Consider the following 23,503-nt stretch of genomic DNA (forward strand, 5'->3'; position numbering starts at 1 on the left):
TTTTCCTTACTAATAAAGGAAACGTCGCGGGAACTCTCTCAGAACTGGACGATTGCATCCACTGCTAACTTGTTTCTCGAGCGTTCTAGACTAAAATAATAAGGTTAACGAATCGGTGTGTATTTTATACTGAGAGAAACAGAATAATGTAGAAGTCTTTCTGATAAGGCTGATTGGAGCTTTATAATACAGTCCATTGTCCCAGCAAAAATTAGCGTTGTGTTTGTGTGTGTGAGTGTGTATATGCGCGCGCGCGCGCGCGTGTGTGTGTGTGTGTGTGTATGTGTGTGTGTGTGTATGTGTGTGTGTGTGTGTGTGTATGTATGTATGCGTGCGTGCGTGTGTGTGTGTGTGTGTGTGTGTGTGTGTGTGTGTGTGTATCTCGTCGAACACGTACCTGCGAGAGGTGGGGCTACGAAGAAGAAGGATGGACCTATTCACAACTAGAATCGACTGCTCTGAGGTGACAATAGTCGTGGGACGGAGGTATGCGCGTATACAGATGGCGGTAGTACCGCGTACACAAGGTATAAAAGGTCAGTGCATTGGCAGAGCTGTTATTTTTACTTACGTGATTCATGTGAAAAGGTTTCCGATGTGATTTTGGCCACACGGCAGGAATTGACAGACTCGGAACGCGGAATGCTAGTTGGAGCTAGACGCATGGGTCATTCCATTTCGGAAATTGTAAGGGGAATTCAATATTCCGAGTTCCACAGTGTCAAGATTGCGCCGAGAATGCCAAATTTCACGCATTACCTCTCACCACGGGCAACGCAGTGACCGACGGCTTTCGCTTAACTACCGGGGGAAGAGGCGTTTGCGTAGAGTTGTCAGTGCTAGCAGACAAGCAACACTACATGAAATCACTGCATAAATCACCGTGGGACGTACGAAGAACGGCGGAATATCGTGTTAATGGGTTATGGCAGCAGACGACCGATGCGAGTGCTTTTGCTAACAGGACAACATTGTCTGTAGTGCTTCTCCTCGTCTCGTGACCATATCGGCTGGACCCTAACGACTGAAAAACCGAGCCCTGGTCAGATGAGTCCCGATTTCAGTTGGAAAGAGCTGACGGTAGGGTTCGAGTGTGACGCAGACCCCACGAAGCCATGGACCTAAGTTGTCAACAAACCATGTACCTAAGTTGTCAACAAAGCATTGTGGAACCTGACGAAAAAAAAGTGTGTGAAATCTTATGGGACTTAACTGATAAGGTCATCGGTCCCTAAGCTTACACACTACTTAACCTAAAGTATCCTACGCACAAACACAAACACCCATGCCCGACGGAGGACTCGAACCTTCGCCGGGACCAGCCGCACAGTCCATGATGCAACCCGACATTGGCTCCATAATGGCGTAGGCTCTGTTTACTTGGAGTGCATTGGGTCCTCTGGTCCAACTGAATCGATCACTGACTGGCCACCGAGATCACCCAATGTGAATTTAAAAAAAAATGGTTCAAATGGCTCTGAGCACTATGGGACTTAACATCTGAGGTCGTCAGTCCCCTAGAACTTTAACTACTTAAAGCTAACTAACCTAATGACATCACACACATCCATGCCCGAGGCAGGATTCGAACCTGCGACAGTAGCAGTCGCGCGGTTCCGGACTAAAGCGCCTAGAACCGCTCGGCCACAGCGGCCGGCGACGTGAATCTCATCGATCATTTTTGGGACGCATTCGAGAAGTCAGTTCGTGCACAACATCCTGCAACGACAACATTTTCGCAATTATGGACGGCCATGGGGGCAGCATGACTCAACATTTTTGCAGGGGAGTTCCAAAGCCTTGTTGAGTCCATGCCATGTCCTTTTGGTGCACTACGCAGTACAAAAGGAGGTCTGACATGAGTTTTGTCACCCCGGTGTGAGTAGACGAGCTGGACCCAAGAGCTTGTGATGTGTGTCCCACTAGCTGTGTTGGGGGTGAACACAGTCTCTGATGCTCACTAGGCTTGACGAGACCGTCTGGTGAACCGGACAGTAGGATCCAAATGCGACCAGTTACGCTCTTCCCTGCTATGCCGGACTCTGGGACGCGCTTTGCAGCCAGCAGGAGCTGATAACCTTGGCGCTTGTCACACGCAGATGCGCACGCGCCACGCGTCCGAGACTGTCACACCACAAACACCGTGGACCCGTCTCGCAATTGCAGCAGACTGGGCGCACGCTAACTCTCATTAACAGCACCGTATCTCTCCTGTCTGCGTAAACATAAAGTAGTCACCATTTCCGAGAATGGTCTGGCTGCCCCCGTCGTCTCGTGCTGGACTTGCTGCTCCATTAATCGGAGATCTTGGATTCGACTCATCTCCCAGACAAGACTGTGGATTGTAAATGTGCCGTTACTCTGTGCATAATTCATACACAGAGCGAGTCATTTAAGCTGCAACTTTAAATTGCTCCCAGAACTACGCATCCAACGGGAAAACATTAAAGATCGAAGTGGCAGGTGCCTACAATATAGAAGTATCTACATTTCACTAGAGGGCGTTGTTATATATGAAAAAGAAAGCCACTCCAATAAAAATAATAACCCCAGGGGAAATTGCATGCAAGAGTTTAAGAGAAAAAAATGTAACATTTTTAAGCAAAAATTTTGTTGCTCGAAATCTAAGTTATAATCACGAATTAACTCACAAAGTTTAAACCGAATGTGATACAGGTTATACCGTTGCTACACGTGGGAGGCATACAGTGAGGTGAAAAAGTCATAGGATAGCTCCTAATACCGTGTCGCACGTCATTTTCGCGAGAGTAGTACAGTAACTCGACGCAGCATGGACTCAAGTCGTTGGAAGTCCCCTGCAGAGATATTTAGCCATGTTGCTCCATAGCCGTCCATAATTGAGACATTGCTGCCGGTGCAAGATTTTACGCATCAATTGACCTCTCGATTACGTTCGATGGTATTCAGGTCGGACGATCTGGGTAGCCAAATTATTCGCTCGAATTGTCAAGAATGTTCTTCAAACCATTCGTCAACAATTCCGGCCCGTTGACATAGCATCGTTGTATGGGAACATGAAGTGCATGAATGGCTGCAAATTGTCACTAAGTAGCCGAACCATTTACAGTCAATGATCGGTTCAGATGGACCAGATGATCCAGTTCATTCCACGTAAATATAGCCCATACCATGTCTTGAAAGGAGGATATAAGATGAACATCAACAAAAGCAAAACGAGGATAATGGAATGTAGTCAAATTAAATCGGGTGATGCGGAGGGAATTAGATTAGGAAATGAGACACTTAAAGTAGTAAAGGAGTTTTGCTATTTAGGAAGTAAAATAACTGATGATGGTCGAAGTAGAGAGGATATAAAATGTAGACTGGCGATGGCAAGGAAAACGTTTCTGAAGAAGAGAAATTTGTTAACATTGAATATAGATTTATGTATCAGGAAGTCTTTTCTGAAAGTATTTGTTTGGAGTGTAGCCATGTATGGAAGTGAAACATGGACAATAACTAGTTTGGACAAGAAGAGAATAGAAGCTTTCGAAATGTGGTGCTACAGAAGAATGCTGAAGATTAAGTGGGTAGATCACATAACTAATGAGGAGGTATTGAATAGGATTGGAGAGAAGAGAAGTTTGTGGTACAACTTGACTAGAAGAAGGGATCGGTTGGTAGGACATGTTTTGAGGCATCAAGGGATCACAAATTTAGCGTTGGAGGGCAGCGTGGAGGGTAAAAATCGTAGAGGGAGACCGAGAGATAAGTACACTAAGCAGATTCAGAAGGATGTAGGTTGCAGTAGGTACTGGGAGATGAAGCAGCTTGCACAGGATAGAGTAGCATGGAGAGCTGCATCAAACCAGTCTCAGGACTGAAGACAACAACAACAACCATCACGGTGCCACCACCAGCCCGCAAAGTGACTTGTTGACAACAGTTGACAGTGACTGGTTGGCTTCGTGGGGTCTGCGCTACACTCGAAACTTGCCAGCAGCTCTTATCAACTGAAATCGAGACCCATAGGACAGGACACGGTTTTCCAGTCGTCTAGCGTCCAACGAGCCCAGGAGAGGCGCTGTAGGTGATGTCGTGGTGTTAGCAAAGGCAATCGCGTCGATCGTCTGCTGCAATAGCCCATTAACGCCAAATTTCGCCGTACTGTCCTAACGGATACGTCCCAGATTGATTTCTGCGGTTATTCGATGCAGTGTTGCTTGTCTGTTACCACTGACAACTCTACGCAAGTGCTGCTGCTTAGAAACGACGGAGAGGCTTCGTCCGTGCCGTAGCCCTCAGTGGTTCACAACCCCACAACAGGCTGCAGCAGTCCACTCACCTCACCGCCGCCCCACACCGAACCCAGGGTTATTGTGCGGTTCGGCCCCCAGTCTAAAAAGGAGATTGCTTACAAATTACTCTCGGATTATACTACAATCCCCTATGTATCGCTCACATACGTAGCTATCGTGAGGCCAGATTAGATAAATTACAGCACTCACGGAGGTATTTAAATAAGAATTCGTTCCGCGCTTCATATGTAAGTGGAACGGGAAAAATTCTAATAACTGGTACAATATCACGTACTCTCTACCTTGCACTTCACTTCACAATCGTTTGCACAGTACAGATGTGGATGTGATATGGACGGGAAGAAGCTTTACGATGTTGTGCTATGTTAAGTCTTCTCACAAAAACCTGACTGTTGTTCACAGAACACGTTTGTAGATGCGGATTACAATTATATCAAGTCGTTCTTTCGCAGATTACGCCTTTCCATATGCTATTTAAACTACTTACGCTTGTCCACAACAACTAGCATATCCAAAAAAAAGTAGACAGCTCTAACGAAAGTATTCCATACGATGGTGTTTTAAAACAGCCAAACGCTAAATAATGACCTCTACTTGGAGATATTTACAACAGCAGGATCTGTAAGGACAGTGTACTTCAAACAAGATGCTGTTCTACAAGAATGAATGAATGTAAACTCAGAACTAACGCTGAATAAAGCTCTGTTGGATATTAACATTTAACCTTTGACACTTTGTCATATGATTTATAGAAAGTACTCCCCGTTTAGGCCCTATAAAAGATTTGTGAGCAAACTTTTATGAAAGCTAAGGTCCCTCTCCAATATTTATAAAAGATATATGATAATCATCCTAGTTAACCGTTAAATATCTTAAGAAACGTCTCTAATAGTTCTTTCACGAAGATCTTTCACAATATAATACGAGCCTTAGGACTAGAGTGTCAAAATACTGGATGCTGCTATCGGACTACTGTTCTGAAATACCTCTTATTTGACAGTATTCCGACTACAAAGAACGAGATTAGCCCTCCATTGCGCGGTGGAAGTGATTTACACTCGCCATGGCTGGCGCAATTTTGTAGATGTCATTGACCGGCATGCAAAACTATCCGAAGGTAGCTAAATATTTCTCCATCGTTTGCCGGGCTGTGAACTCTATACGTATGTTCACAGAAAGATGTTCAGCGTTTCAGGTAGTTCAGATTCATCGCTTACAACACTGATAAGATTTATTCTTCGAGTCAAGGATAATGAACCTATCTTGCATATGCGTCCTTGGGGGTTCGTTACGTAACTGCCCGGGACACAGACGGCGGAAGGGCGGAAGGTAATTCTGCAGCCGAGGTTCCGCCCTCTCAGATAATATTAGCCTAAGCGCCGGAGCTGCAACCAGCTGCTTCCACGAGCATCCTCGTTCTTCATATGCTGTACTGGTAACACGCAATTATCCAGTAACCGGTACCAGAGAGTAGTATTCATTCGAAGCAGTTACTTATAATGTAGTATATCTGGAAAAGCCGGACAAACATGCAGTCAAAAAAATGGTACAAATGGCTCTGAGCACTATGGGACTTAACAGCTCAGGTCATCAGTCCCCTAGAACTTAGAACTACGTAAACCTAACTAACCTAAGGACATCACACACATCCGTGCCCGAGGCAGAATTCGAACCTGCGACCGTCGCAGTCGCGCGGTTCCGGACTGAAGCGCCTAAAACCGCTCGGCCAAAAACATGCAGTCAAAAAAATGGTTCAAATGGCTCTGAGCACTATGGGACTCAACTTCTGAGGTCATTAGTCCCCTAGAACTTAGAACTAGTTAAACCTAACTAACCTAAGGACATCACAAACATCCATGCCCGAGGCAGGATTCGAACCTGCGACCGTAGCGGTCTTGCGGTTCCAGACTGCAGCGCCTTTAACCGCACGGCCAAAACTTGCAGTCAGATCTTGATAAAATTTCAGTGATGAGACTGGTGACTTACTTTAAATGTTCAGAAATGTAAAACTGTAAACTACGCAAAACTTAAAGACATGAATCACAATATGATTAGTTAATTCATACAAATATCTCAACGTATCAATTTGTAGAGACATTAACTGGAATGATTAAATAGAATGAGTCTACATAGGAGGTTGCTTACTAAACATTCGTACAACCTATCCTACAAGAATAATGTTCAAGTGCCTGGGAGCTGTACGAAACAGGAGTAACAGGTCAGACTGAACGTATACAGAGAAAGGCGTTATGAATAATTCGAGGCTTTTTTACCCTAAATGCAGCGTAACGGAAATGCTAAAAAAGAGTCTCAACTGGTAGACGATTCAAGATAGACGAATACTATTCCCTGAAAGCTTACTTGTGAAATTTCAAGAACCAGAATTATGGGAGGAATCTGAGAATAGGTTACGGCCTCCTTCATATCGTGCACGCACTCCGTATGAGGAACTGGATGAAAACCCTATCCGTGATCCTGCGAGGAGTATCCTTCTGCCATGCACTTCATTGTGGTTTGCTTAGTGTGGACGTTGTAGACTGGCAACTGTTGAAATCTCCTGTCACACACACTATACGGAAGAGACGGAAGAGACGCAAGAATAATAACAAAAGGCAATAATCAGACTTATTGCAAGTATCGGAACGAAAAACGCTGTACATAATAAATAAATGATACGAATGGAAAAACTGGTAGATGCAGACCTCGGGGAGGATCAGTTTGGATTCCGTCGAAATGTTGGAACACGTGAGGCAATACTGACCTTACGACTTATCTTAGAAGAAAGATTAAGAAAAGGCAAACCTACGTTTCTAGCATTTGTAGACTTAGAGAAAGCTTTTGACAATGTTGACTGGAATACTCTTTTTCAAATTCTAAAGGTGGCAGGGGTAAAATACAGGGAGCGAAAGGCTATTTATAATTTGTACAGAAACCAGATGGCAGTAATAAGAGTCGAGGGGCACGAAAGGGAAGCAGTGGTTGGGAAAGGAGTGAGACAGGGTTGTAGCCTCTCCCCGATGTTATTCAATCTGTATATTGAGCAAGCAGTAAAGGAAACAAAAGAAAAATTTGGAGTAGGTATTAAAATTCATGGAGACGAAGTAAAAACTTTGAGGTTCGCCGATGACATTGTAATTCTGTCAGAGACGGCAAAGGACTTGGAAGAGCAGTTGAACGGAATGGACAGTGTCTTGAAAGGAGGATATAAGATGAACATTAACAAAAGCAAAACGAGGATAATGGAATGTAGTCAAATTAAATCGGGTGATGCTGAGGGAATTAGATTAGGAAATGAGACACTTAAAGTAGTAAAGGAGTTTTGCTATTTAGGAAGTAAAATAACTGATGATGGTCGAAGTAGAGAGGATATAAAATGTAGACTGGCAATGGCAAGGAAAGCGTTTCTGAAGAAGAGAAATTTGTTAACATCGAATATAGATTTATGTATCAGGAAGTCGTTTCTGAAAGTATTTGTTTGGAGTGTAGCCATGTATGGAAGTGAAACATGGACGATAACTAGTTTGGACAAGAAGAGAATAGAAGCTTTCGAAATGTGGTGCTACAGAAGAATACTGAAGATAAGGTGGATAGATCACGTAACTAATGAGGAGGTATTGAATAGGATTGGGGAGAAGAGAAGTTTGTGGCACAACTTGACTAGAAGAAGGGATCGGTTGGTAGGACATGTTTTGAGGCATCAAGGTATCACAAATTTAGCATTGGAGGGCAGCGCGGAGGGTAAAAATCGTAGAGGGAGACCGAGAGATGAGTACACTAAGGAGATTCAGAAGGATGTAGGTTGCAGTAGGTACTGGGAGATGAAGCAGCTTGCACAGGATAGAGTAGCATGGAGAGCTGCATCAAACCAGTCTCAGGACTGAAGACAACAACAACAACAATAAATGATGTTTAATTATCTATTTAATCAAAATGTAGCACATTATACTATGTTTGTGGATGGGTTATATCATCGTCGTTGATTTGCAGGCAAACAATGAAGCGTCGATTTGTTATTGCACTAGCATTACTTGTTTTTCCCAGCAAGCTGAAAAGTATATGTCAGTGCCATGAAGTAAATAATGTTGTAAGTATCTTGTATTGTTTCCCTTACAACCATAGGCGTTTGCATGATCTTAGTGTCACTATCGTTATCAGCTTTCTGGAGTGAACATGTCGTTAATCCCTGAAGATCCCACAAAAGCTATGGAAGCTTGGTGGAATGTGGTCGCAGCATGCATTACGTTGTGCAAGTATTGAGAACTACACCTTCCACGATTTCCAGAACCGTAACAAGGTACAGAGGTACTGGAGGCTATGCAAGGAAACTAGGATCGGCCCCAAGAGGAGCAACGTTGGCACTGCTACAAGTTCACGTTGCCGACAACCATTATTTCACCGTCCGCCCCTGTAGCTGAGTGGTCAGCGCGACGGAGTGTCATACCTAACGGCCCGGGTTCGACTCCTGGCTGGGTTGGAGATTTTCTCCGCTCAGGGACTGGGTGTTGTGTTGTCCATTTCATCCCCATCGACACGCAAGTCGCCGAAGTGGCGTCAACTCGAAAGACTTGCACCAGGCGAATAGTCTATCCGTCGGAAGGCCCTAGCCACACGGCATAAATATATTATTCCACCGTCATTGAAGCACGAATTTGAAGGATCAGTGTTAGTGAGAGAACCGTCTACAAAAGAATGGAAGGAGCCAGATCTCAATCCACACCTGCTGCAGGCCGAGGAACTCAACAGAGAGCATCGCACAAGAACTATCGTTCCTGGAGAGTACAACAATGGGAGAGAGTGTTGTTGACCCTTAAGTCGCGATTTGGCCTACAATCATATGAGGTAGAGGCAGCTCTCGAAAAGTCCTCGGCCCTTCACGAAAGTATTCCTTCTGCACATTCTCATTCAGGACGCCTTCTCAGGCTGGTTCTCTGATGGCGCGGGCAAGAATCAGAATGTGTGCAAGAACGGATATGACCTTCGTGGAGGCTTACAGACACCAATATCTGGAGGATATCCTTTAGGAGTATACTGTGCCTTTCGCTCCTTATACTGAAAGAATAAGAGCCTTTTCCTCAAGAGGACACTGCAGCATTGGTCAGCAGCATGCCTCAAACGTTGTACCCCGTGATTGATGTAAGAGGAGGTAACAGCCGCTTCTGAAGATGCGACGAGAGTTCTGTGAAGTGTACAAAACCAAAACAAAGGTGCAGTACCTTCACGAGCTTCCTCAATATTTACTTAATTGCGAATCCATTCCTGTCACTTCCGCATCTCTGGCTTAATTTGTTTATGATCGCCACTTTTTTCACAATTAGACACTTAGATGGGATTGTACCACAATATTTTATCACAAAACAGTAGATTAATATCATAAATGTGACTGGAATTTAAAACAAAAAAATTAAAATATTTTTTTAAGAGACTCAAGTGTCGCGTTTTCTTGCGCAGGTCAGCCTGTTGCAATCTGCATCAAGCGTTGGGGGTTCTCAATGACCAAATCTCAAGATTACGCCTAACATTTACCAATAAAACATAAATGAAAAACCCAAAACATTATCTTGCACTTGGGAACATAACTGCACATATAGCTGCTCAAGGAGATTACAGACTTATTTAAAAAGTTTAGTCTGAAATCAACATATTTTTAAAAAGTATGTTAAAATTTAGGTCTTACCTAACACACACTGTAGGCCACAGTGGATACACCGGTTCCCTTGAGATCAACAAAGTTAAGCGCTGTCGGGCGTGGCCGGCACTTGGATTGGTGACCATCCAGGCCGCCATGCGCTGTTGCCATTTTTCGGGGTGCACTCAGCCTCGTGATGCCAATTGAGCTACTCGACCGAACAGTAGCGGCTCCGGTCAAAGACAACCATCATAAAGACCGGGAGAGCGGTGTGCCGACCACACGCCCCTCCTATCCGAATCCTCAGCTGAGGATGACACGGCGGTCGGATGGTCCCCATGGGCCACTTGCGGCCTGAGAACGGAGTACTAACACATACTGTGCAGTTAAAGATTAATCAGATGAGTATAAATGTATCAAAAATGAACAAAAAAATACCTCTGATATCTTGCAATCTATTTTCGCAATGTAACGGCACATTACTGAAAAATCGTAGGCCCAAGATTAGTGATAGACGTCAACCTCAGATCTGTATCTCCTTGCATATGACAGCGTATTCAGCTGAATGGGTGTAATATGTGCAGTGGGTATTGAAGAGATTGCAACACGAGACTGACCATTCTAAGGGATATTTTTCATAGAATATGATCAAACATAAAAGTCACAGACGTAACAAGTAGCAAATTGTGCAGAACGTAAGTGCACCTTGCATTAAATAATTTATGTAACTAGAGATATTTCGTTGTAAATTATCAAAACTTTGATGAGTAACACTTATGCATTAGGACGCTTGGTGTTGAAAGTAGTATCATTTTGCGAAACTCGCCCATACAGAGTACTTTTGGGTCGTAAATCAATGGTGCCTACCACGTAGCTTAACGGCGTTTTTCGTTTGTGTGTGCTAGTTGACAAAAAAGTATAGTTATGCGACATTTTCGCCAACTGTAATCTGCATGCAGCCAAACAGCTATTACAATTTCATTTCACTGTCCTTTTTCATACTTGTATCTATATCGTCTTTTCACAATAGAGAGTGATAGCGAGGGCTTTCGTTTTGTTGCTGATTGTGTGTTTTATGTCAGCATCATAAATGATTTTAGTTGTACAAAAATTGCAAATCACTATCTGTAGAAGTAGTACGCCAGAAGCAACCAAGACTGACAGACCGCTACAAAAACTAACTTAATATACTACAGATGAGCAGAATATACACAGATGATGGAAGTCAGAGACCAACTAAATAGAAAACACCCTGCTTTTCTCAAGGAGGTGACGTAAAAGTTAAGTTGTTAAGCAAATATGGGTACAAATTAAAAAAAAAAAAAATACGTCGGTAATAGGAATAAAGAATATAACCTCAATTGCTTCTTACTTTGGGTACCTCACACTTGTATCTAGGTGTTCGTTCTCGTAATCTAGGACGTTAACGAAAGCTTTCTTTTTGTTGTTGGTTGTGTTAAGTCCGGTTCATAAATGATTTTGACTGTACGAAAACTGTAAATGATTAGCTATGGGACCAACCAGGAAAGTTTCCGCATGGCCCAGGGTGACAGCTCGAACGAACAGTTCCACAGCTTAAGAGCCTTGTAGGAGAAAGACAAAGGAAAATACTTAATCGTCACCCGTACCGCCACAGAGTGGGGAAAATTGCCGCTGAATCGAAGACGACAGCAAACACTAGAATACACTCAATTAACGACAATTCACTAGGAACTTTCGTTTGTCAGCGTCACATTTAGAAGCAATAAGGAAGGATTTATACGTTACGGATGAGTAAACTTTGATAAATGTTAAAATTTCACTTACCGCAGTGACGGAGTATTGTGGTGATGTTGGCAACGACCGGCCATGAAGTAAATAACTGATGCTGTTCCTGCTCTATGGTTGTCAGGTTGTTGTATGTACCCTTGCCCGCTAATTGTCCTCGTAAAGCCAACACTTGACAAGAAAATGTTTGCGTTAATATGAACGTCACACAATTCCCAGCATTCAACGGTAGTTGCCAACACCACCGCACACCGCCGCCGCGGGCCGTAAGTAAAATTTCACCTTGAAAATTCCCATAACACCTTTTGCTAACAACTTTCTTTCCTCTTCAGCGCGTACAAATTATTTCCGCAAGTGGAAAGCGTTGTGGTTATTCCTCGAAGCTTATAGCTGTGTGCTAACAATACGTCACGAACGAAATACGTATCAGAAACTAGGATAGAATGTAAGAAATTCGACTATTTGGCTACAGTGCACTTACCGTGTCCCGCGGATCTTGGGTTACGCGCTACTGTTGGTAATTTGTCATCGTTGTTCGCAGCCAATCAGGTGATAGTATACGGTAGCCAAAGAGAATCGCTCAATCTCACCATCTTCGTTGTCACAAGTATTTCTGTGTTTTCCGTTGTTTTCTGATGTTTTCATTACGTTAGAACCTTATAGCGCAGCTTAACGGTTGCGAGTGAAACGAGCATTAATGAATTTTATAATCATCGTTGCTACAAATATTTGTTTTTTTTTTCATCTAAGTTGTGTTATTTTACTTACACGCTATGCAATCTCTGAATTTCACTTACACTTTATGCAATCCCTGAAGTTGTAAGTATGGCACTTTAAAGCGATTCATTACGAACTAGCGCGGAAAACACGGTATATAGATGCACTTGGTTTAATTACTTGTGTATAAACAATCGTCTTAAGCGCTATGAATGAAAATTTGTGAGATATGATACTTCACCGCTTTAAGGTCTTTGGCATGTTGGGAGTCCGTTGTCGAAATATATCCACATATACATATAAGATGAAGACCCTAACTAATGTGCAGGCATCTCAAAGCATAGATACAGTTAATTCAAGTATTATGATTACGCTTACGATAAAGAGATAAGTAGCGCAAATTTAAATGTGCATGCTCTGGTATTGGAAATACTGGTTGTGGAAATACCCGCCATCTGAGCATAAACTTCTTGCGTCTCGAAAGACAGATAACGAGAAAAATGAAAGATTAAAAAAGAAGTACATCACAGAGCGACCAGACGAAGAATCAAGCAAAGCATCCGATTTGTGCCTCAGGTACAACGTCCATAAAGCATCAGATAAATATTCTGGGTTATTCTACGTCTACATATGCAGTTAGTGCCGCAAACAGAAATAATTTCTCTCTTATAAGCCGCTTGTAACATGACAAAGCATTCTAAGAACAGTAATAGCGAAAAGTGTCTCTATAAGAGCATGAAGGTGGACGTCCTTTTGACAAAACATTCGAAAATTCTGTGTTGCAATGTCTGTGTGCTCGGCAATTTCGGATAAATTGAAAGTAACGGTAAATTCTTCCTTTATCATCAATATTTCATTGGTTGTCAGCTCTGCTGAACCTATTCCAAACTAACTCCTTAATGCCGGAATATTTATTGACTCCAGCATCATTTACGGCTTGTTTTAAGAATGTCTCCTTAGTGCTTTCTTTCCTTGCATAGCTCTTTCTAATACTTTTTACAAGGAGATGGTTGTGGAGTATTATGTGACCATTTTACTCATGTCGTCTTCGTCTGATTGTCTTCTTAACGTTCATTCCATTCTCGAAATAGTTCAGGATGGTGATTCTATCCGTCCCTTTTATCTTTAACAGCATACCACAAACGCTTTAATTTCGATTTTGCTAATGGTCTTTGTTTTACATGCATCAAGTACCATGCTCCTGAAGCAGATTTTCATCAGTTTTTTCCTCGTTTCACTATTTACAGTTTTTTTTGGCAAAGCATTTTCCTTTTATTCAGAAGCATTATTTTTGGCCTCTCTAATAGTTTGTTCTTCCTCTTTTCTGTTGGCTACATTTTCACTTATCTTATTACCTAAATTTTTTATGCATTCTCATATGAATTTAAAATTTAAGTTACCAGATAAGTGGTTCCTCTATATACATTCTCCCCTTGAAACTGAAAGTAGGCGAGTCTTGTGCCCGCGTGTTAACATGAACGCGTGGGCATTTCCGATGTATGGTATTCCATATTCTCCATAAAAGTACTTCATAAACGAGATTTTGCGACATGAAAGCAAGTTTAAGCTGCATACCAAATATTTATTCTTCGCCCGGTGTGCGGGAACTGCAGTGATTTCTTAACTAACAAACATATGTCTACTGTATGCTGATGTGGTCTAGTTCCCAAAGGTCAGTCGAAGAACAAATATTTTGTGCGCAGCTTAAAGGTGTTTGTTTGCTAAAAATGACATTTGTGAAGGTACAAGAACACTCGATTAGTTCACTTTAAGGAGCCGAAAACAAATAAAAAGTTTTTAACTTGTTATATCTACTTAGAGCATGTTTTAAAAACAGGTAATATGTCAGGATTTTGTAAACTGAAGAATACTAAATTAGACAAACATGAGACGATTAACACACTTGTGTACCAAAACTAATCACTAAAATTATTTTAGTTTCTTTCACCCTGGGCAGACATTGTAATGGCCGAAACAACCGCAGCCGTGTACACGGCAAAGCCTACAATGGTGTTAAAAATTGGCCGTTTAACAGAGAAATTAGGAAGATACGCTTCTTCAGAATCGCGACTCACACACATTGGTTTTCTTCGCTCACGCACAGCATTTAACATTGCTGCAGTATTACTAACCGAGTAGATTAGTATTACTACACAGGTGTCAAGAGTGCAGACATGCTGATGTAATTTCTAAATCATTTCAGGGACGGAAAGACATTTGGTGACTGAACATGTTGCAAGGACTCTTTGCACGATTTAGGTGCCAAAATATAGTCACAAAGAAGAACATCTATGATTGCTTTCTGTTTTAGGGTTGGTAATCTTTGACGAACATGATAAATTTTTTCTTAAATATGTTATTTATTTTGTTGTATTTTAGTACATTGGGGTCATATGTTTCGGTAAAATGATAACACAACAAGATTTTTTTTTTCATTTGCCACATGCAATTTTTAGTTGCTGTATGAGTTTAACGTGAGCGGTAAGATAGTACCAGGTGAGTGACCTGATTAAATATATGAAGGGGAGAAGCGTTACTTAACGCTTCATGTTGCTTTTATATCGTCCACCACTACCTCGACGCAAAAGAAAAAGAATATTGTTCGCTATCGCAAACATTCGGAACCGTAGCATCTAGTAATATGCATCGAAGCGACTTAAGGTGGATTTTATTATAGAGAAATTAATTGCAGGACTGATCCACCGGACGATTCGTACGGAAACGTAATTTGACCACGGAAGAGGTAGCTTATAAAAGCTTCGTTCGACTGATTCTTGAGGATTGCTGGCCAGCAGAAGGTCCAAGGAAGAGCGGCACGTTTCACCAGGGGTTGATTGAGCAAGCGCGAGAGCGTTAGTGAGATCACCAAGTTCCATTGGCAAACGATACAAGCACTGTGTTGTGCATCACGGATTCATTTTTAAAATTCTGAGAACGCACGTTCCAAGAAGAGCAAGGCGAAGCATTATTTTCTCTCTCATACGTGACGCGAAATGACCCTGACGGTAAAACCGGAGAGTTTCGACTTCAAATGGGGGCATTCGTTCCTTCCGCAAATCATCCCTGAATTCAACAAGGAAAGGGGGGGGCGGCTGATGTGAAAGGGGGAAGAGGTGATGGTGAGATCATAAGTAATCCCGTCACATACCTTAAAGTGGCTTATGGAGAAAAAATGACAACCTGTGGTGGTTTCTCGCGAATGGTACATCAGTTCTTGTAGAAGATTGTGTAGAGTGCTAAGGTTTCCCGAAAGATTTTTATGCATGGCCATGGCAACATTACTATGCTCGACAATTTTCATAATCACCTGACACACTTTAAAATTTAAAACGGTGTACACTACACGCCCATTACTATAAAGACGTTACATTAACTAAGGGTGTAATACATTTAACAATAATGGACATGCGATTTACACCAAAGCGAGCTTTAAAGTCTGCCAAGTGATGACGTAAATTGTCGAAAGTAGTTGCGGCACAATAACGTTTTAGGCAGCTTTATGTGTACAAAAATGGCTTTCGAGTACAACTGAACCATGTCTAGAATATTCAATTTTAGTTGGAAGTGAGGACGTGGTTGTAAAATATTAACATGTGGCTGCACCACACACAGTTCATGATAGGATCACCAGTCACACGATCAGCTTCGGGAGTAGGGACCCTTCTGCAGATAAAACTGTTACCTTACTAAAGATTGTATATTTTTGTTAATATTTGAAGGTATTCTTTCTCAGTTGCTACTTGAATTACCTTTAGCAAATGATTGTAAAAATCCGTCCTTTGCAACACAATGTTCATTTTCTTTCTAGCCTAATATGTTTCGTCTATTCGGGCTATGTATCACTATTGATCTATAATACAATGCATATTATTTAATTACACATTTATTTAAAGAATCTGTAGTGTTTTCGGGCAGTATATTTAAATCACCTATTTACAAAATGTTATTGTGATGGACCACGATTGTATGAATACACGTAAAGAACAGAAAACTAAAGCAAGTGATAAATCACAACCAGGTAGTTGTAACTAGCTACACAATGCAAATGTACCGCCAGGAGGCACTACAGATATACTAAACAAATATCTATATTTGCATACTTTTCTTTTTATTATCTTCCGCTGTTGATGCCTAATATGAATAAGCGAAACGTGTATAGTTACAAAGAAAATTAACGTACTTATTTTGTCCACCCTAGATCTCGTGAAATCGTACAGTGCAGGAGCGATCGCCATTTTGCTAACGGAAAAAGTTTTTGTAAACTCCGTATGGTAGATATTGGCACACAGCTTAGTAACAACAGGAATCACCATTAGGTGCGCGGCTTTACGTGTTTCCGAGGTAGCCTCTCCACCAACACCCCACTCCACTCGTTTGTACTTCCATGGCACGTATCTACGACTCATCTCTAATCTTTCTTATAATCTTTGAACTTCTTTCAGTTTCTACAATATTATTAACACTCTTATTTAACAACCTCCGTTTCCGTTATTTACTTTAATTTTTCTTTGTAGCATATTATTATTAACTTCGATTTTTACTGCTGAATACAATATTGGCTTGGAATAGGGAACTATTTCGTGCTACGACATGAAAAACTGTAAAATTTACGACATGTTTTAAAAATACTAGGCAACAAATCTCTAAATACGCGGTAAATGAAATGAAAAAAAGAACTGAATGACGAAAACATCAATGTAATCGGAAACATTAGCAACTGAAGATGGGCGTGGTAATAAGAAACTGGTTATGGCATTAAAATAAAACATTTTAAAAGTACTTGTGACTGGTTGCATTATTCACCAACAAAAAACAGACGTTTTATTGCAAAAGTCGGAGGAACTTTTTGTTATCCACAGTTCTGTTATAATTAAACATTCGCTACTTGAGAGGGACCCCATGACAAACGACTCATCGCGGAACAACGACACTTTGTGGGCACATTTGTAAGGAAGTGAAAAAGAGAAATAACGAATAATACACCGAGAGAAACATATTTTAATCTCCATATGAGAGGGTAACATTTGTTAGTTGTGTACTATGTTTACGTTTCAGGTTACGAACGTAGCCCAGTGTGACGACCACCTGCTTCCACGACAGCGTGGAACCGCACTAGGGATTGCTCTACTGCTACCCGAAACAGCTCAGCTGGACCACGAAATGTTCAATTGTCGTGACGCTACAGCCCGTGCACTGCTTGAAGATCACTTATTGCGTCCATCAGTCTCAGCCATGGCTATGCAACTTCTTTAACAATGTGTAGCGCAATTGGCCATCGGCGTCTCCCAGGAGCTATTCCTAAATCGGCAGTTAATTCGAATTCCCGAATCATGTTCTTCAACATCGGTGCGGAAAGAGGTGGTCTCCGGAATTCCGTTAATGCGTCGATACTCGCGGAGAACTGCAGCACTATTGCTGTTGATTTGCTAAAACAGCTTTGCGAGTAAAGCCCTGCTCACCTTGTCCAGACCCATGTAGACTGTGTCAGCACCTATACAGATGCTTGTGTTTCAACTCTATCACCGCACCTGTAGCGGCGCCTAACGGCAAGTCATTACACTAACACTACTAACAACGCAAATCCTGCAGCGCACGGTCTAATCATCATTCCTATAAAGCTGGGTTCCCATACGGTAAGTAGTTTTCCGTCTTAATTGTCTCAAGTAGCAAAACTTTAATATATATAATTTATATTATAAATGCCTAATTATAACTATCCTGTATATGACAAACGTAATTATTGTATACAGTGTGAACCAGAGCTCCACCGACAAAATTTCGGAGGATGTTCATGGACGTTTGGTATACGTGACCTGTGGTCTCCGGTGGCTCGTTACGGAGTGATAATGTAATTATGATTTATTCGGTTTTGTTACCATAATTGCAATTGTTTCCGCGAAAATACTTTCACAACAGAGAAGAAGGCGTTTCACGTAATCACCAAAACGCGGTAACAAGAAAGGATACGATTAACCGTGGGCGCCTTTATATAGATGCAAAACCGCCGTGAAGTGGTGGCAGTCTGAGCGGGAACAGCTGAGCATGACGTCGTCATTCCGCTTTTCCACTGCACTCAGTGAACCCATACACGAAGTGCTGATCGATCAACTCCTTATCAGTTATTTCCACGCTGCTGTGTATTTCTGTTGATGTTAAATGTTTGTTTTGTGGGGCGCTGAAGTGTGAGGTCATCGGCGCCCGTACCAAATCCAAATTTTTCCACACTACAATTGTTACGCATTCCAATGTAGCCACTGTCACGAATGATGATGATGATGAAATAATGAGGGCAACACAAACGCCCATTCCCCGGGCAGAGAAAATCCCCAACCCGGCCGGGAATCGAACCCGGGATCAAGAAGCAGCAACGGTAGCCACTACACCACGAGCTGCAGACTCTGTGTATCACTGTTGACGTACAACTACGACTGATGGAAAGACAAAACACGAGGCAGAACCGTGCAGTACCTTATGCAAGCTTGAGGATCAAGAGTAAAGTAGCTATTGCAAGTTTGTGTCCAAACACAGCGCACACTAATGACATTTTCATTGTTATGCAGATTCTTTCAAAGCAATACCGATACTAAAGGTAAGAATCATCATCATCATCGTCATCTCCTTCCAATAATTAGGTGTTATAGTCACGTGTTCCGGTCTCTATCATCAAAAATCGTTCAAATGGCTGTAAGCACTATGGGTCTGAGGTCATCAGTCCCCTAGAGTTAGAACTACTAAAACCTAACTAACGTAAGGAAATCACACACCTCCATTCCCGAGGCCGGATTCGAACCTGAGACAGTAGCAGGCGCGTGGTTCCGGACTGAAGCGACTAGAATCGCTCGGTCACAGAGGCCGGCCTCTATCATCCATTCACCTATTACAGGGTCTACCAATTTCTATCTTTCCAGTCAGCCGACAATTCATTATTTTTTTGGCAATCTACTTTGTACTAGTCTATCGACATGATCCTTCCACTTCATTATATTCTCTTCTATCTTATCATTGACTGAAAGGATCATTACATCTAGTCTTATTGTTTGGTTCATTATTTTATGCGTTTTTTAATTTCATTTATTATTATTATTTTTTTTTTTACTGTCCATGACTCCGAATAATATACAGGAGTAGGTACATCCATAACTTTATAGAATTTCATTTGTATTTTCTTTCCCGTTTTTCTTCCCAAAGTTCTTCCAATTGTTTCGCAGATAGCTTAAAATGTATTAACCTTCGTCTCATTGTCTTCGTCACACTAAAAACTAATATTAAATCCTACGTTATCGAAGTGAGATAATAGTTCTAAAGTTATTATTATCTACGTGTATTCGTTCCTTTGAAAGTCATTATCTTTGTCTAATTTGCCGATACAGCTAAATTGTAGTACATGGCGTTTTTGCTCAATATATTTGCTGCTGTTTTGTAAATAATCTTCTGTTTTCTATATAATCATCTGGCCTTGAGCATGTAATAGAGTGCTTAATGGTACGTAGATCCTATTTTAATTCCAAACTGTACTTTACCTTTTCCACTTCATAACTAGGTCGTGAACACATAAATTAAATTAAATGAGTGATAGACAACATCCCTTAGAACACCTCGGTTTATTAAAATTTCATCTAACGTTTTCGGACCTGAACTATTTTCGTATCTACTTATACACTCTTTATGGTGTCAACAGCGAGTTTAGGAAAACATTTTACTTGTAATATTTTCCACGAAAGTGGTCTTTTTACCTTATCACAGAATTTCTCGTAATCAACAAATGCTAAATGCGTTTTTCAATATTTTTTCTTCTAATAAATACATTATCATGACACGAATGTCCCTTCCTGTAGCATGATTGTTCTTCTGACATTACGGATATTCGAGTCCTCCATCGAGCATGGGTGTGTGTGTTGTTCTTAGCATAAGTTAGTTTGAGTAGTGTGTAAGTCTAGGGACCGATGACCTCAACAGTTTGGTCCTTTAGGAATTCACACACACACATTTTGACATTACGGCGTCAGAGATAATTTGCTATCTTTCCTTAAGAGTTTTTCTGTAATTTTATATCCTGTGCTTAGTAAACTAACTGCTCTAAAATTTCCGGTGTCTTTCCTGTTGCTTGTTTAGTATAGAAATAACTTCAGCTGTGTTCCATTCTTCAGGTACGGAACAGTTTTTTCAACACATGTTAAGACAATGAAAAAGGAAGATTTTGAAAAGATTCTACCAGTAAGAAATCAAACGAAACGTAATCACTGTGTAACAAGCCACGAGAAGAGAACCCAGGTTCGTTGTACCGAAATACTCAGAAAGTATTCCTGAAGAAGCTCCAAAATTTTATCTGTAGGTTTCTGATTCTCCCTGTGCAGTGTGTGATTATAATTAAACTACTTGAACCAGTGTAGACAGGTAACTGTTTACCGTATGGGAACCTGACTTTATAGGAATGATATTGAGACTGTGTGCTGCAGGATTTACGTTGTTTGTAGTTTCGGTGTCGTGACATGTCGTTAGGCCTTGGTATTGGTACGGCGGCTTAGGAGTGAAACACAAGCGTCAGGCTGCATTACAACTGCACACAGTCAACGTGGGTCTGGACAAGGTACGCATGGCTTTACTCGCAAAGCCGTTTCATCAAAACAGCAACAATAGTGCCGCTCCTTTCGACGCATTAAAGAAATACGGAGAGGTCCTCTTCCCGCACCGGGGTTCAAGAACATGACTCGCAAGTAGTAATTAACTGGAGATTTGGGAATTGCTCTTCGGAAAGGCCGTGGGCTAATTGTGCCTCACATTGTTCAAGAAATTGCGCTGGGAACAATGTGCGATCTTCGAGCAGCGCAGTAGCTGTCAAGACAGCTGAACATTCCACGGTTCACCGTTCCAATGTGCTCCGAACAACTGTGAAATGTTATCTCTAGCGCAGTTCCAGGCTGCCCTGGGTGCACATGGTAGTCACATTGAGCAGCGTTCGTAACCCGGACGGTAAACATGGTAGGCAATAAACAAACTTTACCCTTTCATATGAGAATTAAAATGTCTTTCTTTCAATGGTTTATCCGATACTTTTCTTCCGCACTTCCTTACAAATGTTTGCAATAAGTTTCATTTACCTACTACACAACAGGCCATTAAAATAGCTACACCAAGAAGAAATGCAGATGATAAACGGGTATTCATTGGACAAATATATTATACTAGAACTGACATGCGATTACATTTTCACGCAGTTTTGGTGCATAGACCCTGGGAAATCAGTACCCAGAACAACCACCTCTGGCCGTAATGACGGCCTTGATCCGCCTGGGCATTGAGTCAAACAGAGCTTGGATGACGTATACAGGTGCAGCTGCCCATGCAGCTTCAACACTTCACCACAGTTCATCAAGACTAGTGACTGGCGTATTGTGACGAGCCAGTTGCTCGGCCACCATTGACCAGACTTTTTCAATTGGTGAGAGATCTGGAGAATGTGCTGGCCAGGGCAGCAGTCGAACATTGCAACATGCGGTCGTGCATTATCCTCCTGAAATGTAGTGCTTCGCAGGGATCAAATGAAGGGTAGAGCCACGGATCGTAACACATATGAAATGTAACGTCCACTGTTCAAAGTGCCATCAAAGCGAACAAGAGGTGACGGAGACGTGTAACCAATGGCACCCCATACCATCACACCAGGTGATACGCCGGTATGGCAATGACGCATACAGGCTTCCAATGTGCGTTCACCGAGATGTCGCCAAACACGGATGCGACCATCATGGTGCTATAAAAAGAAGCTGGATTCATCCCAAAAAATTGCGTTTTGCCATTCGTGCACCCAAGTTCATCGTTGAGTACTCCATCGCAGGCGCTCCTGTCTGTGACGCAGCGTCAAGGGTAACCGCAGCCATGGTCTCCGAGCTGATAGTCCCTGTTGCTGCAAACGTCGTCGAACTGTTCGTGCAGATGGTTTTTGTCTTGCAAACGTCCCCATCTGTTGACTCAGGGATCGAGAAGTGGCTGCACGATCCGTTACAGCCATGCAGATATGATGACTGTTGGGATCCAGCACGGCGTTCCGTATTACCCTCCTGAACACACCGATTCCATATTCTACTAACAGTCATTGGATCTCGACCAACGCGAGCAGCAATGTCGCGATACGATAAAGCACAATCGCGATAGGCTACAATGCGACCTTTATCAATGTCGGAAACGTGATGGTACGCATTTCTCCTCGTTACATGAGACATCACAACAGCGTTTCACCAGGCAACGCCGGTCATCTGCTGCTTGTGTATGAGAAATCGGTTGGAAACTTTCCTGATGTCAGCGCGTTGTAGGTGTCGCCACCGGCGCCAACCTTGGTGTGAATGCTCTGAAAAGCTAATGATTTGCGTATCACAGCATCTTCTTCCTGTCGGTAAAATTTCGCGCCTGTAGCACGTCATCTTCGTAGTGTAGCAATTTTAATGGCTAGTAGTGTATTACTCAGTTGTCATGAGGGCCCACTCACGTAGGGAAAGTTTAATTATAACCACTGTTGCAGTTTGTACGATGAAGAGATCCTACGCGTCGTGTGACTTGCGATCTAGTCACAAATTTTATGTGGCAGAGGCCTACAGAAAGGTTAACGTGAGAATTTTACCGACCGCTGTGGTGACGAATGACTGCGGCCGCCTTGGAACATCACACAGGCACACGCCACACTCACACGCTGTACATTACTTTGCACTGACTGTAAGGGATGGGTCCGTAGACGATGCTGGGAGAACGGGGCCCGGCGACCCTGGGCCCGACGCCGGGAACCGCCGCCTGGGCCGCCGCCATGCTGCTTCCGCGCTACGAGACACCACCACACTCCGACGTGCACTCCGCGACGCTCTAGCCGCGACTGGCTGCGAGACGCGGAGCTAAGGCGCAGAAGCGCCGCCAGCACGCCACGCCCCCACCACGCCGCTCCGACAGGCCAGATTACGCCGGCGGTGCTGCTCCGCTGGGGTGCGACACGGCCAATGTCTGGTGACCGGCGGGAGCGAGACTTTCAGTGTATCGCTAATCTTGATCTCGAGAAGAGAATCCAGTACACATCCGACGACAGAGAACTTTCACTGGTGCAGCCTGCACCGTTTGTGTCATCTTATTT

The 23,503-nt window shown here is 42.5% G+C and overlaps 1 protein-coding gene across 5 annotated transcripts in view; it reads right to left on the bottom strand.

Annotated features, from left to right (window-relative positions):
- LOC126281306 (sorbin and SH3 domain-containing protein 2-like) overlaps positions 1–23,503 on the bottom strand; it is a 239,510-nt gene that overhangs the window by 137,309 nt on the left and 78,698 nt on the right. Inside the window, exon 1 of one of the 5 annotated variants that reach the window (XM_049980145.1) lies at positions 23,097–23,256. The exons of 3 other annotated variants lie outside the window; for them this stretch is intronic. In XM_049980145.1, the coding sequence (XP_049836102.1) occupies positions 23,097–23,187 (91 nt within the window). In that variant the 5' untranslated portion in view covers positions 23,188–23,256. Of the gene's footprint in view, positions 1–12,154; positions 12,192–23,096; positions 23,257–23,503 lie in introns of those variants that run through there. One more of the 5 variants, XM_049980179.1, reaches the window with a different exon arrangement.

The sequence above is a fragment of the Schistocerca gregaria genome, chromosome 1, assembly GCF_023897955.1.
Source record: "Schistocerca gregaria isolate iqSchGreg1 chromosome 1, iqSchGreg1.2, whole genome shotgun sequence".
In the NCBI taxonomy this organism is placed as follows: Eukaryota; Metazoa; Arthropoda; class Insecta; order Orthoptera; family Acrididae; genus Schistocerca; species Schistocerca gregaria.